Below are 23297 nucleotides of genomic sequence, written 5' to 3'. Positions count from 1 at the left end.
GTCAAGAATTAACTTAGGACCAAACCAAAGGGAGAGAACAAGTTGCTCACACAATTCGATCAAGCCATTCCAAGACATGTCTTCCCTGGCTGTATCAACAGAGAAGGTAAATTACTTAATTATTATTATTACGAATCTTTGTATTTTCCTTCCAAATGTGAATTTTCCTGGCAATTTATTTGTGTACATACTTTTTTATTATTATTTTCCTTATTCTGCGTAAATTTTCTACATAATTAGATTATTCGAGAGATTGAAAGTGACTGGTGAAACGAGGAAAGAAGGCTAATTTCTAGGAGAAAGTGCTGTTGTTTAAATGGTTCTGTTTTTATTTATTTCAACAATTTACCCAAGAGTGAAATACCAGTAGCTTCTCCTCACTTTGTAATCAAAGGGCCACTGAGTCGATTGCAAATGAAGGCACAGTAACCTCACCAAACCGGACCAATCATTCTGATACCCTGTTACGCACCCATATAAATTACTATTTCGGTGTTTTAATACGTAAATCATAAAAAGAAATGCTTTAGTCAAAGTATGACGTCAAATTTGTAGTCTTTTACAATGGTTATTGACTAACTTTAAGATACTTGAGTGTTGGTTGCTAGGTGATGTGATTTATTGATTTTGACGGCGGAGGTAAGTTAATTTTAAAATTAATGTTTAAATTTGTGTACTCGAGCAATAATTTCAAGATTAATACAGTTTTAATTCTAACAAGAAGTTTATTTTCGAGTGCAATTGTGTGATATTAAGATCAGCTGAAGTTTTAAGGTATTCTGACTGTCCAAGATTTAAGATATCTTACATAAAAATACTCGTAAGTTATTGCCACGTCTGAAGAGGCCTCATAGTAGGCTGGTACGTCTCGTGTTCACCGTAATGGATTAATAGTAAGTATATCAACTGAGTTTAAACCGGGAACGTGACAACCCTGTGGGGTGTAAGTGGTGACCCTTTGCAAAGACAACCAAATGTCAACTCCCTTCCACGTAGTACACCCTAGACTGCATTTTGCAGACTAACGAAGCTCTGGCGTCTGGACTCACAGCCAGTACAATCCTACGTGGAGCTCGTGTTGTGTTCTGTCCTTCTGTATCTGTGATTGTTCCTTCATCACCTTTTTCACCATTCATCCTCACCTTCGCGATTAGCCAAAAGTGGCAGTGAAGCGAAGTAATGTGAACTAAATCAATCAGTCAAAATCAATAGGCTACCCTGTATTTTGAGACCGAGAAACTACTAAGTCTGGTCTCATTGTGACTTTTCTTCTTGTCTGGAGCCACGGATTACTACGTCACGGTAGTTGCCCAATCTCAGTGTGCGACAGAGTTATGGGACTCTCCTTTAAGTTACGACGTGATGTTAGTAAAAATGTCCAAGGTATATTGTTTATTAATCCACGGAAGAAGTGGTCACATTGAAATGATGTTCGAATGAACTGCATTTTATTATTTCGCAGAGAGTATGGAAAAAATGGCGTATTGGTTCAATAAGCAAGATTATTCGCTAGATTGAATCGAATGTGATGTGGATTTAATTGAAGGACTTGTGTAGTAAGATTAAGTAGTGTTTAGATTATTATCTATTGTGATAGAAAAGGACAAAAGTTGATTGATAATAATCAAATCGATTACAATTTAAGACGTTCAATATCCCTTTGGATTGTATTAGAGATGTGCTTTAACTGTCTCGTTTATTTATCATAATGGATCAAAAGGGAAGCAATATTGTTGAGGACGGACATAGTGCTATATGTAATAATACTATAACCAGTGATAATATTGATATAATATCATCTGATTCAAAACATGAAGAAAATGATGTAAATGATGTTATGGACATTTCACACAAAGTAAATGGGCCGAATAAAAGAAAGAACAATACAATACAAAATGAAATGGGTAAGAAAAGTTCTAGGATGGAACACACTACCAATCATGAAGAAAAAATATACCAGTATGACATAGGTGCCAACGAACCCTATTTAGTAATAATAGAAAGTAGAAACCAACAGTTAGGAAATTTGCATCCAGTTAAAGTCGGATATATGTTGATGGATAATAATGTGAAAGTAAAGTATGTAGATCAAAGTGGACGAAATAGAGTTCGAGCATTATTCAACACGTCACAAGAAGCTAATAACTTTGTGAAAAATAAAGTGTTATTAGACAAGTTAGGAGTAAATGCCAGAATTCCTAAATCTTTAGTGGAGAAGGAAGGCCTTGTGTTTGGAATACCCACAGAATTTGAAATGCAGTATTTGGAAAGCAGTATAGAAAGCCCAGTGCTAGTGACTAAGATGGATAGAATGAAGAAGAAAATATGGCGGAATGATGGGTCATTTAAGCTTGAACCTACTCAAGTCTTATGTGTAACTTTTAAGGGGACAGTTTTACCACAATACATAGCAGTTGGAAAACAAATAGTTGAGATAGTGCCACGTGTGAAACCAGTGTTGCAATGTAATAGATGTTTCAGATTTGCTCACACAGGTCAACAGGAGATCATAACGCTTGCAACAAAATGTGCTCAAAATATCAGGATGAAAAGCAAATTCAAATTATTATGGCCGAGAAAAACATCTCATACTATGAAGCAAAAGGTATGGTGACGGGAAATAATTCAAAAAATATATCATGTGAACAAAAAATTAAATTATTTAGGGATCAATTTCAACATGAAACTGTTCGAAGAAGCGGATTGGAATTCCCTCCCATCAAAAAGAGTTATGTGAATGAGAAGAATGCACCAACAAGTGATAGTTGCAAGGAGGGCAGAGAGAGTTATTGTGCGAGTTTTGTAACTCAAATGGCGGAACAAAAGAAAATATCAAAAGAGAATAGTGGTCAAAAAATGAGAGTACAATACAGCAAAGTTGTTACATCACCTCCAAAGAAGATTATGAAAACGGCTACAAGACGTATTGTACAACTCCCACGGGAAAACAAAAAGGATGTGAATGTGGATTCTTCATCCTCATCAGACACAGAAAAAGAACAAATAAAATACAAATATCCAGTATATTTGAGAGAATCCCCTTATAGTAAGCAAGAACAAGATATGGACAATATAAATTGCAGAAGATATTCGGATCGTAAATCAGTTTCTTGTAGACAAAAGGAAATAAATATATCAGTCATTGTTGGACCTTTTACCAGACATGATTGAATCAGTTCGTGATTTAAATGATTCCAGGAAGAAACAGAAGATTTTAATTTCAATGCAACAAATTATAGGAAAGATAATTGCAATATTATCAGAAAGTTAAACTTGTAAAAGAGGATAAATAGGTATGTCTTTTATAGTGCAATGGAATATAAATTCATTTACAGCTAGAAGATTAGAAGTATTACAAATTATAGATGAGCATCATCCAGGTATATTGAGTTTGTCCGAATTTCGTGGTAGACAGCATCAATATTATCAAATACCTCATTACGAGTTAATATCTAATTTACATACTAAAGATACAAGAGGTGTAGGTTTATATATGCATGAAAGTATAAAATTTAAGAAAGTAACATTACCAGAATCATTAGGGTTGATAAAATTATTTAATGTAGAATTAATAGCAGTGAAAATTAAGATGAACACATTAGAGTGTACAATAGTTTCAATTTATATTCCATCGAGTTATAAATCTCAACATATTAAAGTAACACACTTTAATGAATTATTATATTATGTCCACGACAATGTCATTATCACAGGTGATATGAATGCTCATCATGAAGCATGGGGTTGTAATTATAGAGATGCATTAGGATGTAGTATTTTGGACTGGGTTGATGATCGATCATTACATTTCATGAACGATGGGTCAGCTACTCATTATCCATGGAATGGTAAATCACCAACAGCCATAGATTTAACGATTGTGTCAAATAATATAATAAATAAATTGTTTTGGGAAGTAGATTTTGTGAATAGGGGTAGTGATCATTTGCCAATTTTCATTACACTGTTAAATTATGCACACTCAGTACCTAAAATATATTCATTACCAATTAGAAGGTGGCAGGTTAAAAACATCGATTGGGAATTATATTCTGTAATTTTGGACTCTTATATCTCAATGGAAGATATTAAACAGGAACAAAACATAACGTGTCAACGTTATTTACAATTAATAACGTATGCAATGGATATTGTAGCTAAACGGAAGAAAATTATTAATAAAAACAACTTTCCTACTATAAGCTGGTGGAATGATGAGTGTCAAGATGCAAAAGAAGAAAGGATAAGATTGTCTGAAATATTTACTGAACAACCTTTGCCAAATAATTGGATAAATTTAAAACAAGTAATTGCTAAAGCAAAACGTATCTTTAATAAAGCAAAAAGGCAAGCATGGGAAGAATTCTGTGAATCATTATCACCATCTGTTAAAACAAACACAATTTGGAAAAAAATAAATTTCCTTAAAAAAGGACATAAAACTAGAGTTTCACCTATAACAACAATTTGGCAAGAACATTTTGAAAAAAAGTTTACACCTAGTTATGTAAGAAATAAAAAACCCGAGATTATAAATAATATAAGTTCCAGTGATGAATTTTATTCAAAAATAACATTGCAAGAAGTAAGAGAAACTCTAAGTAATATAAAATCAACTGCTCCAGGATACGACGGAATAACGTATGAAATGATAGGACATCAATCGGACAATGCATTAAAAGTACTTGTAAATATTTATAATAATATTCTGAGAAGTGGAAATGTGCCACAAAACTGGAAAACACATCTGATACTACCTATACTTAAATCAACTAAAGATCCGAAAGAAGCTGAATCATATCGACCTATTACGTTGGCTCCTACAATTGAGAAGATATTTGAAAGATTATTATTAAAAAGATTAGAGTGGTATTTTGAGAAAGAACAATATTTTTATCCCTATTAGTTCGGTTTTAGGCTAAACAAGGGTTGTATTGATGCATTATCAACATTAACATTGCATGTTCAAAATGCAATATATAAGAAACAATATACATTTGCTCACTTTATAGATATACAAGGTGCATATGATAGCGTTGATCCTCATATATTAATTGATATGTTAAATCAGACAAATACTCCGAAAATAATTATGAAGATAATATGGAACTTGATGATAAATAGGAAAATATTATTTTGGTTTCAGGACACACTTAGTGGGTCCCGTACCACTTCACAAGGATTACCTCAGGGAAGTCCACTGAGTCCATTATTATTTAATATATATATGAGAGGAATATTCCAATTTCATAATTCTATAATAAAAATAATTCAGTATGCAGACGACTTGTGTATATTAGGATCATTTTGTAATCCATATGAAGGTATTCAGAAAATAGAAAATAATTTTTATAAAGTGAAATGTTGGCTGGAGAGAATGAACTTTATCATATCACAGAACAAGTCAGCAGCTGTATGTTTCAATAACAAAAGTGAACATAAATATCCAAATACGTTGACACAAATTGCTGGTATTCCATTTCAAAATAAAATAAAATATTTAGGAATTAATTTTGATAGAAAATTAATGTGGATGGATCATATAAGGTATTTACAAGCTAAAGGTGAAAAAATTTTCAACATGCTTAAAATTTTAGGAAATACTAATTGGGGTGCTCACCCAAGAATAATGCTTTTATTTTACAAAAACTTTTTTAGGCCTAAGCTAGAATACGGATGCAGCATATATGGAAATGCTACAGAAAGAATTCTATCTAAGATAGATAGTTTAGAAAGAAAAGTCTTAAGGAAATCATTGGGTCTCATGAATTCAGCTCCCAATGTAGGAGTTTATTTAGAATCCATAGAAAAACCTTTTAAGTATAGATGCAAATGGATTACAAACAAATTCGTTTTCAAGTGCTGGGAAACACAAGAACATCCAGTAAATAAACTTATGCAAGACCAATGGATTTTATATCAAGAGAACAAAATAAAGGGACAATATTCAACTTTCCTACAATGTAAAATAGAATTTCAAGATTTATTTTCTACAATAATAACGCATAGCAAACATCCAATTTATGAAATTTCATATGATCAAATACCGGTAAGGAATGTTTCATTAACAAGTTATGCAAATATTCAATTATATTTACAAAATTGGGAGAATTATAGATTCATATACACAGATGCATCAAAAAATAAAGAAGAAGTAGGATGTGCTTTTATTGACTCTTCATATGGAAATATTAAAAAGTTTAGACTATCTGGAGAGTGTTCTATTTTCTCGGCAGAAGCATATGGAATATATCGTGCATTGATGTACATTAATAATATTCCAGATAAAAGGATATTAATATTAACAGATGCTAAAAGTGTTTTGTACAGTGTGCAATCTTCATATAAAAAGTTATATAAGGCATCAGCATTGGTACTTTACATAATAAGATTGTATGGTAAGTTAACTACAGAGGGAAGGACAATTCTATTTGCATATATACCAGCACATTCAGGGTTTCATTATAATGAACTGGCAGATAAAAATGCTAAAGAAGCAAGAATTATGGATCACAGAACGAATATATTATTATCATATACAGATATGTTACCAAGAGTTAAAAACAAAATTCAACAAGATTGGGAGATATGGGTCAAACAAAAATTTACATATATGGGTCATTCATATAAAAATGTACTAAATTTAAACAATAAGACTCCGTGGTTTTATACATTTAATATACCCAGAAAGTTTTTAGTTTTAATACTAAGATTGAGATCAGGTCACACACGTTTAAATCACCATTTATATAAAATTAATTTAGTAAATTCACCTATGTGCAAGTGCAATCTAGATCAGGAAGATGCTCATCATGTTATATTTCAATGTCCACTTTATACCACTCAAAGGGATATGTTATTCAAGAATCTAATAAAAAAAGGAATACCTCTTCCAACTTCTTTATCCTGTTTAATATCGTCACCAGATGTAACAATTGTATTTATCATTTGTAGATTTTTTCATGATATTAATATAGACATATGAAAATTGTAAATATTCAAAATGTGTAACTTGATATAGTCACCAGATAAAACAATTATATTTATTATCAATTTTAAATTTGTATGATAATGATGTAGATAAATTATGTATAGGGTAGTCGGGGGTAAAGGTCCGCGGAGGGCAAAGATCCGCAGGGCTTTTTTGCGAAGGCTTTGAATTGAACTGGCACCACTGTTGTTCAGATCACGAGGTATAGTGAAGGAGATCGGACGTACGAAGTGTGGTGTTCCTAGAACAAAAACCTTTACAGCTATGAGGTAAGTTACGTTTTTGTATAGTTTGATGTAATTTGGAATAAACAAACCACTTCTATGACACTGGCCTGGTTGTAGGTTCATGTATTACTATGTTTGTGTGTTTATGTATAAAGCTTTATTAATCATTTAATGGAGGAAGTCCACCAAGCTATGCTGTTATTTGGCGGGAATTGGCAGCAGTTTTTAACATGGCGATATGGGGTAAAAATCCGCTGAGAGAGTGGGGCAAACGTCCGCTGCGGACTTTTACCCCATTCGTATAATTTTTCAAATCGTATATTCAATTCCTCATAAAAATTTGCTCTACCTTACATTGTTAATATCTATATAAATAATTATGGTTGTAAAAACATATTTTTCTCTGTAAGTAGAGTTTGTGTGGTAACAATGCGTATCTAAAACAAAAACTGCGCTATTTTCTCTCTACATGGCTTCATCTATTTAGGTCTACTTGTTTTGTTTAACTGCTGATAGTTTAACAACTTGGTGAGATTATTGTTGGGATTATACTGTATTAGCAATGTCTAAAAAAGGCTAACAATTCAAGGTTATAGACCGACCAACTAAATTATTGCCAAGTTTTGTCTTGTGGCTGAGGTTTCATGTTGAATTGCTAAATAATTTTTTGTCTTTAAAATTTCTTTCTGTATTAATTTATAATTGCATAGCTATCTATTAAACTTCATGAACTTTTCTAGGTACCGGTATTGTTGAAAAATTTTCTCTTTGTAGCTTTGTCGAATCATGTGAAAGTGGAAGCAAAATTAGACATTTTGTGTTGATAGCTTCTGAATTAATTATAGCACTAAAATAGTTCTTAGCGTATTTCTCAAACAACATCGCAAAATTTTGATTCAATAGGAAAAATTCAATCGTGGGAATATACTCAATTATTGTCAAATGTACATAATATATCTGATAAAGAATACTTTCTAATGCTAGAAGTCCTCATACAAACCTCATTTTCTCTTTGCAGGAACTACAAAAGAAAGAAAGCATGAGTGAGACCACTGACCGATGCTCTTTTTCAACAAGTACAACAAATGAAAGCAGATGGCATGTCTGTAAGAGAAATCGGTAGAGTTCTTGGGTTCGATGAATCAACAGTTCGTAAAAGATTGAAAGCTGGCAACGGAGTTGGGTCGCTAGGACGTATCAAGCGTGTGTTCACGCCCGAGCAAGAAAAGGAAATAGTGACACATCTTAAAGACTTGGATGCCCGTTTCTATGGACTTACATTGAAGTCTCTACGCTTCCTTGCCTATGAATATGCAGAAAGAAATGAAATCACGCATTCCTTTTCAAAGGAATCGAAGTTAGCTGGCAGAGACTGGACAAGGGAGTTTATGAAGAGGAATCATCTCTCTCTGAGAACTCCGAGAAAGACAAGTGTTGCTAGAACAATGGGATTCAACAGGCAACAATTGACCCAATATTTTCAAAATTTGAAACAGATCCTGGAGAAATACGACTTTCCTCCAAACCGCATCTACAACATGGACGAAAGTGGCTTCCAAACCGTCCCAAATAAATTACCTAAACATGTTGCTCCAAAAGGTAAACGAGAAGTGTCAAAAAATGTGTCAGCTGACAGAGGAAAAACAATTACAGTTGCTTGTGCGATGAGTGCTACAGGATATCACGTCCCACAATTTTTCATATTTTCACAAAAAAGAAACAATCCGCTTCTTCTGAAAGATGGGCCAATCGGTTCTACAATGGCTGTGACAGATTCTGGTTATATGAATGTGGAAACATTTTTAGTTTATCTAGACCATTTTAGAAAACACACTAACCCCTCTGCAGAAGTCCCAGTTTTGCTTATTTTGGATAATCACATATCACATCTTTCCCTCCAGCCTATTACTTCAGCTAAGAAACACAACATACACATGGTTAGTATTCCTCCTCATAGCAGCCACCGAACCCAACCCTTGGATCGTGCTTTCTTTAGGCCATTGAAAGCTTATTATGATGATTTATGCGACAATTGGATCACATCGAATCCTGGTCAGCTATTAACTGAGTACCACGTAACAGGTATATTTAGTCGAGCATTCGAGAAAACAGCCACAGTAGAAAAAGCCACTCAAGGATTTCGAGTGACTGGAATTCATCCATTGGATATCAATGATGAAGATTTTTTACCAGCCTCAGTAACAGAACAAGAACATGAAATTGATACTGTTGATCTTGAAGATCCTGACCTGCGTGGAAGAATTTGCTTTGAAGATAGTCTGCCTGAAAACTCTGTCTGCTCTTGTAGAAACAAGGAATGATGGATGAGTCCAGCAACGTGGCTGCTCTAGGAAATCCTACTCCTGTCCCTTCCTCTTCCATTGATAGGACAAGCAACAGAGCTGCTCTGCAAAATCTTGCACCTGGGACTTCTAGTTCTCGTCAATCATCAGTGTCTCCCCATGACATTATTACACTCCCGAAATTAAATATTAGAAGAAAACATACCGGAAGAGGCCTAAAATCTACTCTTCTCACTTCGACACCACACAAGGAACAACTTGAAGCACTACGACAGGGAACGGTAGATCACGGGAAGAACGTCTACGAATCAAAAAAATCAAAGAAGAGACTCTTTCAAAGTACTGATAACCCGAAGAAAAGAGTTGATGAAGAAATTGTGTCGTCGTCTGAATCAGAACCCGGTGACTTCGTTGTGGTGAAAGTGTATGGAAAAACTAAATCATCATTCCGTTTGTACGTGGCTAAAATCATTGAACTTGACGTTGATGGCTACATCGGTGTCTTTTACAAAAGGGCTCCGCAAACTATGAGATTCAAGGAAACTGATGAACGATCGTTCTTTCATAAAGACGATGTTGTGAGGAAATTGTCCACACCGATTCAAAGCAGTTCTACTCGATTCAAAGACATGATAGGTTTTAAGACTGATCTGAGTGATTTGTTTTTGTTCTAAATTTCTTTGAGTTTTTTAAAGTTATTGAAATCTTGGGATACCTACTTGTCAATTTAAAATGAGAGACTATTTTATGTTCTATGGTTATCATAATTCAGTTTAATACAGTAAATATAGCAAAAGTTATTGTAATAATTTTGTTCTTGCTGTGTGGGGCAAGAATCCGCAACATAGTACACCTGCGGATTTTTGCCCCATGCTATGGGGCAAAGGTCCGAATTTGCTTATGTCGATAAAATCAAATTCTTACTTTAAACCATTAACTTTGCAGGTTCTAAAACTGGTGTTCATTTTAGCTGTATAAATAAGGTATCCATTTATGACATTTTGAGATTAAAAACTTAAGACCAAAAATCAACAAAAAATCAAAAGTAAAAACTGCGGACCTTTACCCCCACCTACCCTAAGAAAACTGTATATATTCAAAATTTGTAATTTGTGTAACAGTGTCATGCATGACATATTTTTAGGACACTTGGTGTAGAGCTGGTATAACAGCTAAAACCAATAAAGTATGAATGAATGAATATTAATCCACGCTACATATCGCAATGCCGCTATTAACATTAACGACACACTGTATGAATACAATAATCTAAAAATTATCTTCATAAACTTAGCATCTCCTCACCTGTCAATCTTCTTTTTTTTATGACCCTATCAACAACCAGTAACACAAACACAAATCGATTATTAAAAAAAATCACTTTTATCCTTGCGCTATTACAATGTGAGAACTTTTCATATTCCTAGCCTACATTTTCGTCTATATCCACATAGAAGCCTAATAAGTGGAGAAGATAATTCTGATAAAAGGAGAGAGAGTGATATTGAGAATGGAATTTTCAAATGTTTACGTTCCTTTATAGAGCACGATTCCTTGTGGAAAAATTGGACATTGAAATAATACATTTTCCGTATCAGGGTTTTCATTACCACATTTGCAATTTTGTTGAGTTGTAATAATGTAATTTTGCTAAATGTGCTGGTGTGTCACCTCTCAATCAACGTTCTATTTCCACACTGTTGTCCTGGCAACAGATTCAACAAGATATATATTTGTGCCAGACTGGGTAGTTGTAGAAATGTCTATAAATCGGTTTAATCCATATAAAGCCAAAGACTATAAATTTTATAACACAAACAACAATATTAACACAAATAAATAAAATATATTACTGCGAAAATACAGGGAAAGTGGGGTAGAATTGGATAGCTAAGGTTTCCTGGCTTGCCAAAGCCAGGAATGTTTACAAAATTTAATGAAAACCAGTATAATTACTCTCCGATTGTTATTCTTTAATGCTGTAATATAAAAATGTAATAGGTGTATTAATTTATTTGATATTATTATTTTGACAAAAGGTCCAAACAGCCGGAATTAGCCACGGTAGGGTAAAACCAGGTGCACATGTTAATGATGTGGGAAATGAATTAATTACAAACTTTTTCGCAAAGCAACCAAAATTTAAAATTTGAATGGTTAAATATGAGGCTTATTGACAAAAATGTTATGTAAAATACTTGTCTTCTTCCTCCGTACCACTGCAGTCTTCATGGACCCAGCCGAGACATTCTATACCTACATTGGATCCTATAACCGGTTCTGCCCGGCCTCAGGCTCCCGATTTCACCCCACAAGTATAAAGTAAAAGTAAAGTGTTCCCCTGTGCTTAGCACCACGCCATGAAGGCGTATAGGGGGTGTGGGGGTAACGCCCCACACTTTCTTGATCCGGTCGTGAGTGGGGGTGATGTGATCAGCATCACGCCCCTGACCGCCTTTACCCCCCAGGGTTTCCCCCAGGTACCCATGTTATTCGACGCTGGGTTGGCGCCGGGGCCGCTTCCACCGTTAGAAAAGTTCCCGGATTTGAACCGGCCGGGGATCGAACCCGGGACCTTTAGCATGGTAGTCAGACGCGTTACCGACTGAGCCACCGCGGCCACAAGTATAGGTTATTAAAAAACAACCCGTTGCTAAACTTATAAAAATGCCAGGCACAATCGCTTAATGTAAAATACAGTGCTTTTCACGGTCGAGTCGTCCGTGCGTGCGGCTAGCGAGCCGGGCAGTGCGAGCGCGTCTGCCGGCGCTGCTGTATGCACACCTTGGCACTGGACGCGTCAGTGCTTCAGTATCCAGATAGCGGGTGTCCAGTTTTCACGTGTTTGTGAAGTCTTAAGGTGTTACCAAGTGTTTTAGACTGTTTTGTTTTAATTTACGTATTACTGGTGCTTTTCTGCAGTCTAATAATGTCACGCTATACGTGTACAGTTTAAAACAACATTTTTTATGTACGATTCTTACGTCATTACGAATTCTTGTACGGAAGTTAAAAGGCGTTTTGCAGCAGAATTCCCAGATGTTCCATACGGACACAGTGTTCAAAAACTTATGAACAAATTTAGGGAAACATGGTCTGTTCTTGATAAGAAGCCAAGGATGAAACGGCGTGCTTATTGAGGAGAAACTAGACGACGTTGGAGAACGATTGGAATATACTTCTCAAAAATCCTTCCGACGCCTTGCACAAGAAACAGACATTTCCGTGACGTGAGCTACCAAGCTTTTAAACCTGAAGCAATACATTAGAAGAATTGAAAGAAAATATCAGGGGAGAAATTGAAGCAAACTGGGAAGAGGAAGTGATACGTGTTGGTGAAAAGTTCCTAAATAGATGCCGTAAATGTGTGGATGAAGGAGGATAACATTTCCAACGCCTCTGGTAACAAGGTACGTACTCATTTGAATTGTAACTGTACATGTAATTGTACGAGCTTATTTCATTACAAAGCTAGCGGTACCAGTTACGCGGATGTTGTATCCAGTTTGCAGACGCGCTCTCACTGCCGCCGCTCCACGCACAACTAGACCGTGAAAACCACTGTAAAACCTCCAGTCACTTTAGCAGTGATTCTGTAATAATCGGTGCAAGACAGACAAACTTTGAAACCAAAACTCATGTAAACATAACATAATAATATCGGACGCTGACGCTAAACGAATGGTTGCAACTAAGCGCAGTCATGGCCACTTCTTCTTCTTCACTGGTTGAACATAGTTCACTCGTCACCAGCAAGATAGCAGCACTAATCAAGCAGAAAATAGGGTACCCGGTTTTACCCGACCTCCCGGTTCTGCCTCACTCTCCGTTAACGTATTTACGTGGATATAAACAAGTCTCGTCTCGAAGGGGTTGAAAGGTGACATGAAATAACTGAAAAAGAAAGAATGAAGAGAAAAGAAAGAACTTGGTTTTTGCATAGAGTAACCCCACAGCTTTCCTCAATACATCCCCTATGCTGGTATGCATGTGACCTTTATGCAAAGCTGTTCCCCTTGAGCAAAATCGTTTTAACGATTTACGAACAGAGTCACCTCATTGAACTTATGCAAACTAACAATCTAAATAGCTCCGGAGCAGAAAAGTTTGTGTCCTGTTGACTTAGCTGATCAATTAATTAACTTTGCTACCAGCAGAGAATAACATAGATGTTTCTGTCGCTACCTGCCGGTAGCATATCACCCCCCATCTCCCCCCCCCCTCTCTCTGTCTGTCTCTTTCTACGTACCCTCTCTTTTATTCCTGTTTCACTTGATTTGATTTGCTTTATTTTATTTCGCCTTTTGTACCACTTTTGGCTAATTTGCGAAGATGGGGATGAGTGATGATATGATCAAATTGATGAATGGACACCCACAAATATCCATCCCCAGGCCAGGATTCGAACCCGGGAACCCTGGCGTCGTAGCGTGATGTGATAACCACTCCGCCACAGGGGCCGGCTCTTTCATTCCTGTTTACCCTTCTTTCGTCCCTACTCTTCCCTCCTCCCTTTTCTTCTTCCTGTGATTCCTTTCATTTCCAATTTTCCTCCTCTTCTGTTCCCTGTTCCACTCTCCTCTCCTCTTTCCCTTTTATATATTTCTCTGTATATCTGTTTCTATTTTCTCATCCTCTGTGTAGCTAATATTTTTTATTTCTCTCTGTATATCTTTCTATTTTCTATTTCTCTCTGTATACCTTTCTACTTTCTATTTGTTTCTATATATCTTTCCATTTCTCTCTGTATATCTTCCTATTTTCTACTACTCTCTGTATATCTTTCTATTTTCTACTACTCTCTGTATATCTTTCCATTTCTCTCTGTATATCTTTCTATTTTCTACTTCTTTCTGTATATATTTCTATTTCTCACTGTATATCTTTCTGTTTCTCTCTACATATCTTTCTATTTTCTATTTCCCTCTGTATATCTTTCTATTTTCTATTTCCCTCTGCATATCTTTCTATTTTATTTTCTCTCTGTATATCTTTCTATTTTTTTATTTCTCTCTATATACCTTTCTACTTTCTATTTATCTCTGTATATCTTTCAATTTTCTATTTCTCTCTGTGTATCTTTCTATTTTCTGTTCCTCTGTATATCTTCCATTTTCTGTTCCTCTGTATATCTGTGTCTATTTTCTGTTCCTCTGTATATCTGTGTCTATTTTTTGTTCCTCTGTATATCTGTTTCTATTTTCTATTCTTCTGCATAGCTCCAATTTTTTGTTCCTTTGTATATCTGCTTCTATTTTCTATTCCTCTGTATAGCTCCTATTTTCTGTTCCTCTGCATATCTGTTTCTAATTTTTATTCCTTTGTATATCTGTTTCTATTTTTTATTCCTCTGCATATCTGTTTCCATTTTTATTCTTTTGTATATCTGTTTCTATTTTTTTATGAATATCACTCTCGTCTCCTTCTCTCCCTTACCCTCCCCGTTCTCTCTCTCCCTCTCTTTATCTCTCTCTCTCTCTCTCTCTCTCTCTCTCTCTCTCTCTCTCTCTCTCTCTCTCTCTCTCTCTCTTCGTGTGTGTATGTGTCATTCGCTACCTCCACTCTCCCCCTTGTGGCCATCATTACAGCTCTGTCAGTCTCCCTCTCTCGTTTGAGACACGGTATGAAGACGATTATCATTACGTAATATCGTCGTTACGCAAGGTCACTGCGACACGAGAAAATTTCCTAGGAACTTCCTAACGAAGGCCGATTTCGGGTCAAAATTGCCGAGGAGAAGAAAGAAATTATCCTCCTTCGATGGCTTCGCTCCTTACATCAACAAGCGTTCTAATAGGTTAGACGGCACGCAGAAAAAGAACAAAAGTTCGTTACTCTGCCCACTGAGCCAAGGTTTCGCTTGCAGCCTTTAAACTCGGGAAGAAACGAGCAACGATAGTTACTGCGAAAAACTTCCTCTTACTCAAGATTTGACCAAGTAGAGTCGGTCACACCAAATTCGGCAGTTCAAGGTCACATTTCCTCCCGACCCTGGGTTGCTCCTCTTCATTCTTTCTCCCTGCTTGCAGTGTTGCCAGTAAGACATCCATACTACTCTCTGTTAGACTAGGTTCTAGGTAAAGTCTCTGATGTTCACCTTTGGCTCCATCTATTCCTACTTTCCTTCCTTCTCGCATTGTTGCCAGTCGCCTAGAAATATATAATTGATTGATTGATTTGGTTTGGTTTATTACAATTCGTATTTCTACCACTTTTGGCTAATTGCGAAGATGAGGATGAGTGATAATATGATAAAATTGATGAAGGGGCGCTCACAAAGCGCACCCATGCCCATGTGAGGATTTCAACCCGGGAACCCCTAACGGCGTAGCGCGCTGTACTAACCATTCCGCTAGAGAGGTCGGCGACTAGAAATGATTGCCTTATCGTTTTCTCACGAATTTTATGCATAAATACATGTATTATACTCTATCATGCATTAATTCACTTCATTGCCATTCTTGAAAGGACAGATATTCATTAAACTGTTGGTTCTATAAGTGTACGCGTATACAATTATTTGATCTCATCTTAGTATTAGGATTCGCCAGTCTTAAAAAGTCAAATGAGCAAAACGATGTACAGAGTCTTTCAAATTAACCCTTCCCTGCTTTGACTTCACCAGGCTATACTCCAATTGTACTGGAAACCCAAAATATATACTGTATACTCTAAATACAGTTGCCAAATGCATCAGAATTTTCAGTAGGAAACAAAATTTACGCCACTGAAAACTGCGGAAAGGCAGAGGGGCAATCCAGGATTAGTAGCAGATTTGACCTTGGACCGCCAATTCTGACGTAACAGACTATTGAATGATTTCTTACTTTGTTTCTCTGCAACATTTCCTAAGACATCCCTTTTAAAGGGCTGCTCTAAATTACCTCATCGTCACGATTAACTTAAAGCTTAGAAAGTTGGCGTTAAATCACCAGAAGCAAGCTTCTACTTTCTACCAACAGGAGGAAGGAAGAAACAGGCTTGGAAATAAAAAAGACTGGTTGCTAGAAGTTCTTCGGGAATCGCCTAATAGGCATTTTGCATTAATAGCATCCTCTGGAGGAAGAGCAGGCACTTTCTCCAAAGGTCGGAAGGTCATAACTTTCTCTAACGAGCCGAGGTGATGGGCCACGAGAATACTGGATCAGTGGAAATGGCAGAAGGTTAATTGGACGAGGCAATATGCACTGTTGTCGGAGGCAGGTGCCGCCATGCTACAGTTTGTCAAGGGAACAAATCTCTCAACAATTATAATGGGCCCTTCGCTTTGACGGGGTGAATTATTTTGAGCCATAATTGTTGCAGCAAGGTCGTCATTGTTATAAATGCAAAATGTGCTTACAGTTTGCTTCATGATCGGTTAAGTTCGTCTAGGCTGTATCTACAGTTTGAACTAAAGCTAAACTCGTGGCGCGACAGAGAATTTTGATTCGGAGGTTTCAAGGGTGAAATATTTTTGATGGGTTTTGCTTCAGTGATCAAGGCTTCTAAGATTCTGTCTTTTTTTGTTTCTTTCTCGCTCCTTCTTGATACACTTCTTTCTCACTCTTTGTTGCACATTTCTATCTTTTGGTTTCTCACTTCTTCTCGTTCAGTATCTTGCTTGATATTTTTATCTTGGTCTCTCTCTCTGTCTCTCTGTCTCTCTCTCTCTTTCTCTCTCTCTCTCTCTTCCATCCTTTTTCTCTTTCCTTCCAAATCTTTCTTTCTTCGCCTGCTTCTTTTTTCTCTTTCCCCTTTTTACTTTTTATTTTTGTTTCACTGTCTCTTTCCTTCCTACTATTACCTTTTTCTCAATTCCCAACCTTATCTCTTCTTCTATATTTTTATTTCTATGTGTAACGACCGCCATGTTAGGCAGATTTCAGTTGTATATTGGCATTTATTTTATTCGTATACTTTCAAGTTAAGAACTTGGATTAAATTATTTATACTTAATTGTTTTCATAATTCATGTATATATTTACGTTTTATCTTATGTTATTATATTATTCGCGTATTTTTGCAACATTTATTCAGAATTTATAATTATCCCAAATAATATATGCAACGTTTTCATTGTTTTTCAAGCACAAGTTAAATACATTTCTTCTTAATATCGATTTTTGTTCAACAATGTACAAGATTGAAGTAATTTGTCTTCGTTATAAACTAAATCTTTATTTAATCATTTTTTATGTGCAAGGGCAAATATGATTTATTTGATAAAATCAGTTAAGTTATTTCTATATAGTTTAATATTGTAATATTATAGCAAAGTATTTCTCCCTCATTTTCAATAAAATATCGTATTCCTATTGGCTGTTTATGTTAGGAGTGGGGGAACCACGCTTCGTGTTCTTGGCGATGTAAAAACTTCCACATTGGCATTTTTAATTGTTGCCAACCCTAACTTTAGCTTACTATCGCTAATTAACATTAATTGATGTGTTATACAAATTAACAGTTTTTATTGTGTTATTTTATGTTATGAGTTTGTATTGTAAGTTAGAACAATCTGTTATGCTGCGCCTCGCGCTTGAGGTAGGCAGTTGAGGTCTTGCTATTAACTGTGAAGGCGGTGCGCGGACTCGTGTTAAATAAGTTGTTTATCACTGCCTACGAGCGTGCATGACCCAACAAATTATAACTTTTAACTTTTGCGAATTAGTATGTACGCGCGCGATTCGTGATTATAGATTTTGGACATTTTAATTATAAAGTATTTGGAATTTTATTTACTGTCCGGTGTCGCAATTCGGTGGTTTCCTTCCTGGAGGAAGGGTGGGTCGTCTTAATCCCGATCCCAGGCTGAGAACTGGTGCTTCCAACTGACCAGCCGGAGAAAGGAGCGGTGTGTTGCCAATTCGGATCTCCATACCCTGGAGTTACGAGTGGTGGCACGTTGCATTGCATATGTCTCTCTCTCTCTCTCTCTCTTTTTCTTCTTTTTTCTGGCTCTCAATTTCCTCTCTTGTTCTACTTTTCTCTCTCATTTATTATCATCCTCTGTTTCTCTATCTCTTCCCCTCTTTCATTTCTAACTGATCTTGGCTAGTTACTCTGGGATGGCGTAGTGGTAAAGTTGTGGCCTAATAATGAAAGGGACATATTGCACAGTGGTTCTGATTTTACTTTAAAGTGTATCTCCGTTCTCTATTAGTTAATCTCACCGTAAGTGTGAATTTTAACTAACTCTAGTTAGTGTGACAGATTGTATAGTACAACAGCAGTGTGTGACAGATTCTAACTCGACTATATATGATCCTGAAGTTTTTTATATAGTAATTTTGGTTCGGAAAGAGTGTTACTAAAGGCTGAATCACACGTGACTAGATTTCCTGCTTTGGGCTTGGACTAGTCGAGTGGTACTTTCTCGTCTCGATACTCGTTACCATAATTGTTGGTAAATTTTTGTTTCCACAAGGTATTTCGCAGAGCAGATAAGCTAAGTGATGGACGAGACACTTAAGAAAGAACATCGTAGGAGACTGCTGCTATTGTCCTTGAAATTGACACAATTAAAGGTTTAAAACAAAAAGACAAGCACGAAGTAGAAATTGGCTGGAAAGAAAATATGCTAATCAAGGTGTACTCAGAATTCTTCAATGAACTCAAATAACAGGATTCATTCATTAAAAATAACAAGAAACGATTTTGTTCAATTAAGTATGTCAAACATCTTGATTTTCATTATATGTTAATAATATTATTTAGTGTACAAATCCAATATATATATATATATATATATAGCCCCAATCCCACTGACCCATTGACATAAATGTTCTCCATGAAGGAAGCCCCGGAGGCGAAAAATACCCGATTACGACCCCCAATGGAATTGTCCCAAAAAGCCGAGAAAATTAAGAACCCTTCATTAAGAGTAAAAATGACACTTTGTAATGTCGTTAGCATCCATTTCCACGGGCATTTTTTGCAGCACACATTGTTTCCTTTAATTCTTAATTGTCTAGCTACATTATATTTCTCACAGATAAGCAACGCACAGATGAACCAACTCCTGGTTTCGAAAAGGTGCCTCAAACAAGGGTGACATCTTCATAAGAAGGAGATTCAGTTCAGATACAATTAGATATTGGTATACTCAATGCGATAATATCTACATCGTGCTTGTTTTAACTGAATGTTTAGAGGTATAATAACAAACAATTATTTAGAGCTTGCCATGTTTGTTGTTGTCCATGGAAACGGACGTTGCTAGGGAACTTAAAGAAAGTTTATTTTCACCTCGGAAAACTACGGTAATTGAGTTGTACTATAGACTTCTCGTATTTCAATATATGAGCGTCAGAATTTATTACAGAGACAAGGTAGGAATTTGAGGGGAATAACGAAAAACAATCAAATATTTTTTTCAATTACGTTTAAAAATGTGAAAATGGGAAAATACGTAAATATTGGTGTTAGAATTTAGTGTCGCTATTGAATTCGTTTACACAAAATATCCAACTAAGTATTTTGAAAACAATATTACTTACCCAGTTTATTATTAATAAATTATACAATTTCGAATATTTTGAATATTTTTACCATATTACAGCCCGTACACATATAACTTTACGTTCAAAAATTTTCGAATAAGCGAACTCGTTTCCCTTCCTGCAATAATACGTTCCGATGTTTTCAAAGGCATTGAGAGCATTGTGAAAGCTAAAACGTTGCCGAGGGTCACGTATGCGAGCGCATTCAAATAATAAACATAGAAGAGTGTAGATTACATATAAACACATACACACACAAACGCATTTATACACACAAGATAATAAGTGAAGTACTACAGGACATATATCCAACCATATACACATATATTCATAGTTCAGAACATAGCCTTTATATAGCCTAGTATTGAACGGAAAAAGTAATAAAAAAAAAAAAAATAGCATAGAAGGTAAAATAATTTCAGAATAATGGAAAATAATGCACAGTACAGTAGAAAATAATGTACAGTAGAATGGATTCACATATGTATATCTAGTATTTTTTTCAAAAATTGGTTTTAATGTTTTTAGATAGAAGGAAACTGGCAGACTGAAATCTAGATTTTCATGCGTTGTAGAAATATTATTATATGCAGAACAGAGTCTGAATAAAGGTGATGATTTGTACTTTTTGGTTCTCGGGATATCACAGAGGAAAAGGTGTCGCATCCGAAGATTAGATTTTCTAGTATTAAATTTAAACTGATGAAGAAAGTTACTATTATCCAGAACTCCGTTTACTGTTTTGTAAACAAATATTTGTTGTGCTAATTCTTTCCTACTACTGAGGCTTACGTAACAAAACTCTTTCAATAAATACTTATAAGATAATTTCATCTCGTAAGCAGATACTTGATTCTTCTTGTAGTATAAGTACCGTAGAAATCATTTTTGAATTTTCTCTATTCTATTTTTATAAGATATAAACCCAGGAGACCATACAACCGACGCATATTCGAGTTTACTTCTTATCATACTGTTATACAATAGCATAATAACATTTAAATTATTTAGGCTCTTTGAGCTTCTTATGAGAAATCCTAGTCGTCTATATGCATCCTTAACAATATTCGAAATATGTTCCTCAAATGATAAATTACAATCAACAACAACACCAAAGATCTTTGACAGAGTACACTTTTTCCAGCTTTTCATTACTAATTCTGTATGAATACTCATATGGGTCTTTATTCATCGAAAATACCATACAGTTACATTTTTTAATATTAGACGTTAGATCGTTATCCATACTCCAATCATAGAGTACACTTATATCATTCTGAAGATCTAACATGCCTTGAGTACAATTAATTTATTTATACAGTATAACATCGTCTGCGTACATGAGAAGTTTGGAGTGCTGAAGTTTATGTGGCAAATCGTTTATAAATATAATAAACAGAAGTGGTCCAAGGTTCGAACCTTGGGAGACTCCAGAATTTACAATATATTGATGTGAATCTGATTGTTTGTAAGTCACATATTGTTTCCTATTGTGAAGATACGAAATAATAAGAGATAACATGTCACTCGTAAAACCAAAGTTTGCAAGTTTACATAGTACTACATCGTGATTTAATTTATCAAAAACTTTGGAGAAATCCATGTAAATAGTGTGAACACTTGACCGATTATGAATTGCATTATAAAAATCTTGAATTAAATTTTCTCAATTTGTTACAGTGGATCTATGAGGAAAGAATCCGTGTTTGTTATTATTTATGTAACTTTTTACATGATTAAAAATTCTAGTATATAGAATTTGTTCTAGCACTTTAACTGGAGCACTGAGGATTGCAACTGGTCTATAATTTTCCATGTTACTACTATCTCCAGATTTCAAAATTGGGAAAACACGTGTTAATTTCCACATATTTGGAAAAGTATGTAATTCCAATATTAAATTAAATATCACCAGTAATGGTTTTTTCAAGACCTCGGGACATCCCTTTAATATGTAAGGCGGTATGCCATCTGGACCAGCTGCCTTTTTAAGTTTCAATTTCTGTGTTTCAATTTCAGTAATGAATGTGTAACTCGTAACTCATAATTTCCTGATACTCTATATGAACAAGGGGAATCCGTATAAACAGATTTAAAGTAGTGTGCAAAGGTATCTACAATATCATGACTAGTATCGAAAACTTTCCCATTGAAAACCATAGCACTATTACTGTGTCTATTTTTATCCTTTTTGTTTTGAACAAATTTCCAAAAAGAGTCTGTATCATGTTTGATATTCTCCTCCATTTCCTTAATGTAATAATAATAAGCTTTATTTAACAATGATTTTGACTTTTCCAGGTTTCCTCATACAATAACTTATTGTCCTCTGCATGTTTCATACGTTTTCTGCGATACTCTTTTAACTTCAATATCTCAACAATTTCTTTCGTAAACCAGGAAGGGTATTTATTATTTACATAAGCTTTCTTTTTTGGAATTGATGCTTCGAATACCGTATTTAGTACATCATAAAATTGGCTTACTGCTTCCTCTACGTTTCTGAGACTACTCAAGAAAGTCCAGTCAGTAATCCGAAATAACTCATAGGTTTTCAGAAAATTTGCTTTTCGAAAATTGTACACTAAAATTTTATCATTTTTTAAAGCATTTGTTAGTTTCCTTATGCTCATATTAATTATTAAAGCAGGGTGATGCTTGTCCTCTTTAACAAGTGGTGATTCTTCTCTACAAACTGAAATGTTATTTTTAGTGTTAGTTAAGATAAGTCCAGTGTTCTATTATTACTATTTTAATATTATTAATCGATTGTAAGTTAAGAAGACTTAAAAAGTCATCCAATACTCTATAACAACTTCCTCCATTTTGTAACCTATCATTTGAATCTACAATTAATGGAAGGTTGAAGTCACCAATAATACGTAATTAAATTATTGTTTTGGATTTCTTCATGGTCTTCAAATAACCTATAAAAATCTGCATATTTATCTACATTAGAACCAGGTGTAAAGTAGGCAACAACAATAATATGTATTATGTTACATATGGTTATTTTTACACAACATAAAGCAAGGTCGTCATCTAACGTTATGTGCTTAGAAAAAATACCTTCCCTAACTGCAATGGCAACTCCTCCTCCCCTATTATTAACCGGTTTATCATGCCGATAAACTTTATATTTCCCATTAAACAGTTTACCATCATGTATACCTTGATGTAACCATGTTTCTGTAATGAGTATAATGTCGTATCTATTTGAAATAACATTTATATTGAATTCTTGAGTTTTTGTACACAATCCTATTCCATTTTGATAGTAAATTGTAATCTCAAT

The 23297-nt window shown here is 35.0% G+C and overlaps 1 protein-coding gene across 1 annotated transcript; it reads left to right on the top strand.

Moving 5' to 3' along the window:
- Positions 1-8318: 8318 nt before the first annotated feature.
- Positions 8319-9539, top strand: LOC145990385 (uncharacterized). Its single transcript, XM_083126081.1, has one exon. The coding sequence runs from the start codon at positions 8319-8321 to the stop codon at positions 9537-9539; it is 1221 nt and encodes a 406-aa protein (XP_082982207.1).
- Positions 9540-23297: the final 13758 nt, after the last annotated feature.

This window comes from Lepisma saccharinum, chromosome 7 (assembly GCF_977018435.1).
Source record: "Lepisma saccharinum chromosome 7, izLepSacc3.1, whole genome shotgun sequence".
Classification (NCBI taxonomy): Eukaryota; Metazoa; Arthropoda; class Insecta; order Zygentoma; family Lepismatidae; genus Lepisma; species Lepisma saccharinum.
Note: the sequence above shows the minus strand (reverse complement) of the source record. Positions and strands in the feature narration are given on the sequence as shown.